At 43.8% G+C, this 2500-nt stretch overlaps 1 protein-coding gene across 6 annotated transcripts in view; it reads right to left on the reverse strand.

Annotated features, from left to right (window-relative positions):
• The window catches only part of LOC113826817 (uncharacterized), a 103569-nt gene that overhangs the window by 11743 nt on the left and 89326 nt on the right, over window positions 1-2500 (reverse strand). For 5 of the 6 annotated variants that reach the window (XM_070131337.1, XM_070131334.1, XM_070131335.1 and 2 more), the window contains one exon: window positions 659-968. The exons of the other annotated variant lie outside the window; for it this stretch is intronic. In XM_070131337.1, the coding sequence (XP_069987438.1) occupies window positions 659-968 (310 nt within the window). The remainder of the gene's footprint in view (window positions 1-658; window positions 969-2500) is intronic. 6 annotated transcript variants of the gene reach the window in all.

The raw sequence follows: 2500 nt of genomic DNA on the forward strand, positions 1-2500 counted from the left end.
AGCTGCACACCCACACTGCGTGGTGAAAGTCACGAAAATATGATAGTTTTGTGGAGCTCATGTTGTTACTTTGATAACTATAAATTGTAGATTCAGTAACAGTTTTACTTTGGAATTCCAATCTCTCAAATTTTATATACATTGTTACTGCAACATTACACAATATAAAGATTAATTATACGCCCAAACAATTTATTGCAATTATGTTAGATGGAGCAGTTTGATCAAATTATGTTATTTACTAAAATCAGAATCTGAATTGTTGACATTTGTTTGTCTGCGAAAGCTCCCAATCATTTATATGCAGAATTGTACTTCCGCATTTTATTTCCAAATATGTTTGAATAACTAACTAATCAGACGCATTCTGTATGTACTACACACGATATACTAGTACATGTAGTCTCACAAACGCTGACACATCTAAACAATCTTGTCTCCTCGCCTAACAACCGTTTCTATTCCACGACCTTTACATCATCTGGATACGAAGAATACTTACTGTTTCCGTTTGGTCCCGAGGTGCAGCTCTCTTCATTATTATTAGGTCAACATAATGGTAAACGAGACGGATCATCCAAACCTTTGATCTAGACTACGAGAGAGACGAGAGCACACCCACGTCCAACAAGCAGTCATGCAAGCGCGTCGTGTGTACCTGTGAGGTGAGGTGGTAGAATCGTGTCTGGTAAGGAGGCCGCCCTACCGAGGAGGGTGAGTGAGGAGGTGAGTCTAGCGGCAGCAGCGGCGTGCTAGAGCGTGAACCTGTGCTCAAGAGAGTGCTAGGTAGCTCTCCCGAGGAGAGGGAATGTGCGGAGGGCGAGCGGGCGAGCGGAGGGGAGTCCTGCGGCGGCCCCGGCAGGAGAGTGGTCGAGGCGGGGGGCGGCGACAGGCAGAGGGGAAGGTCGTCCTCACCAGGATCACTACATGGCACCAGGTCTTCGGGCATGCACAGAGATTCATCGGAGCTGATCAAGCAGGATAGCATTACTTGTCGTCAGTTAAGCTTTTCTTACAGTCATTTACAGACAACACCGTGTCTACTGTACGAATCCCCGTCTATAACAGTTTATCCTTATGATATTATAAGCCAGCAAGTCATAAAGAGAGAAAACTGTTCAGCTACATAACATTTGCAGTATTCTTTGATAACATTTACCACGATTACAGTTGCTTGACTGGTGGACTTAATAGAGAAATTCTTCATAATTTAAAATTAGTATTTTTGTACACACAACTTAAGGAGCTACAGAACTGTTAAATAACTGGGGAGATAACAAGACTACTATCATGCCAAGAGGGGCTTCAGCGCTAAACGCAGGTCCGCGCTTGAGGAGCAAGGCATGCGAAGTCGGAACTCTGGGAAACAAACTTATAATCAGGGTGATGGAAATATTGATGAATTTAATGATTACAGAGATGATCAATATTAATAGGAGGATGAGGACCGGGAGGATGACGATAGCAATGATAACGATGAAAATAACGATTAGGGCATAGGCCTATGTAGGATAATCTGTAGGAATGAGAATACAGCTTTGCCAGCGATAATGCTTGCGTTTCCTTTTGCAATCACTATCTTAGAATAAGGCGACCTTAACTGCAATACTTCCAGCGCTTTGCGAAAAAAGGAGAAGCGTTTTCAATTAATGCCTGGCTTTGAGGAATTCTTATATGCAGTTTAACTTACGCGTTTTACTTGCTTTTATTGCAAAATACTGCGAGAAATACAGAGGTAAGACTCTCTACTTCTGATCTCATTGTTTGATTGTTCCGTCGATATCATTTTTGATTACCCTTTTTCGTCTATGTTATCACTAAAAGAAATATTCTCGAATTCGAGATTTGAAGAAGGAGGATGTGTAGCGAAGAGAGCAAGGGGAATGAAGAATAAAGGGAAGAGAGAAGGAGAGGCAGAGAGGGAGGGACGTCAATATGCAGTCCGATGCTAATATCTTTCAGCATAAAGAAGTTGGAAGAACGAGACTGACACATTTATTTCCTTGTCCTCTCTTTCTCATTTTCTTTCTTCTTCCAGGATAGCAATCAACGCAAAAAAAAGAAAGAAAAAAAGATGCCGAATGGAGGAGTAATCTATTTTTTTTCTATTCCTGCGACAAATCAGAAACTCCGGCCTCTTGCCCGCTTCCTAAAGGCCGGTCTGCTAATGGCGGTCGCTCTCGATTCCGCGGTCGAGGCGGGCTGGCCGCGGCACGAGTATTCAGCCTGATCCTGGGTCCGGGTCAAGGGACTGGACTGAGGGCGGATAAAGATAAATGGGATCGAAACCGGATAAAGGGGTCGGGGTAAAAAGGGCCCAGATTTAGCAGGTCTGGCTCAAGACTGGATAAAAGGGCCTCGATTTAACAGATCTGGTTCAAGATAAAGGTATCTGGATAAAAATGATCTACATCGATGCTTCTGGATCAAACCTCTTGAGTCAAGGGTCCGCCGGGCCGCGTTCCGACCCACTGCACCAGCACCGCTTCTCGGCGTGATG

The sequence above is a fragment of the Penaeus vannamei genome, chromosome 16 (genome assembly GCF_042767895.1).
Source record: "Penaeus vannamei isolate JL-2024 chromosome 16, ASM4276789v1, whole genome shotgun sequence".
Classification (NCBI taxonomy): domain Eukaryota; kingdom Metazoa; phylum Arthropoda; class Malacostraca; order Decapoda; family Penaeidae; genus Penaeus; species Penaeus vannamei.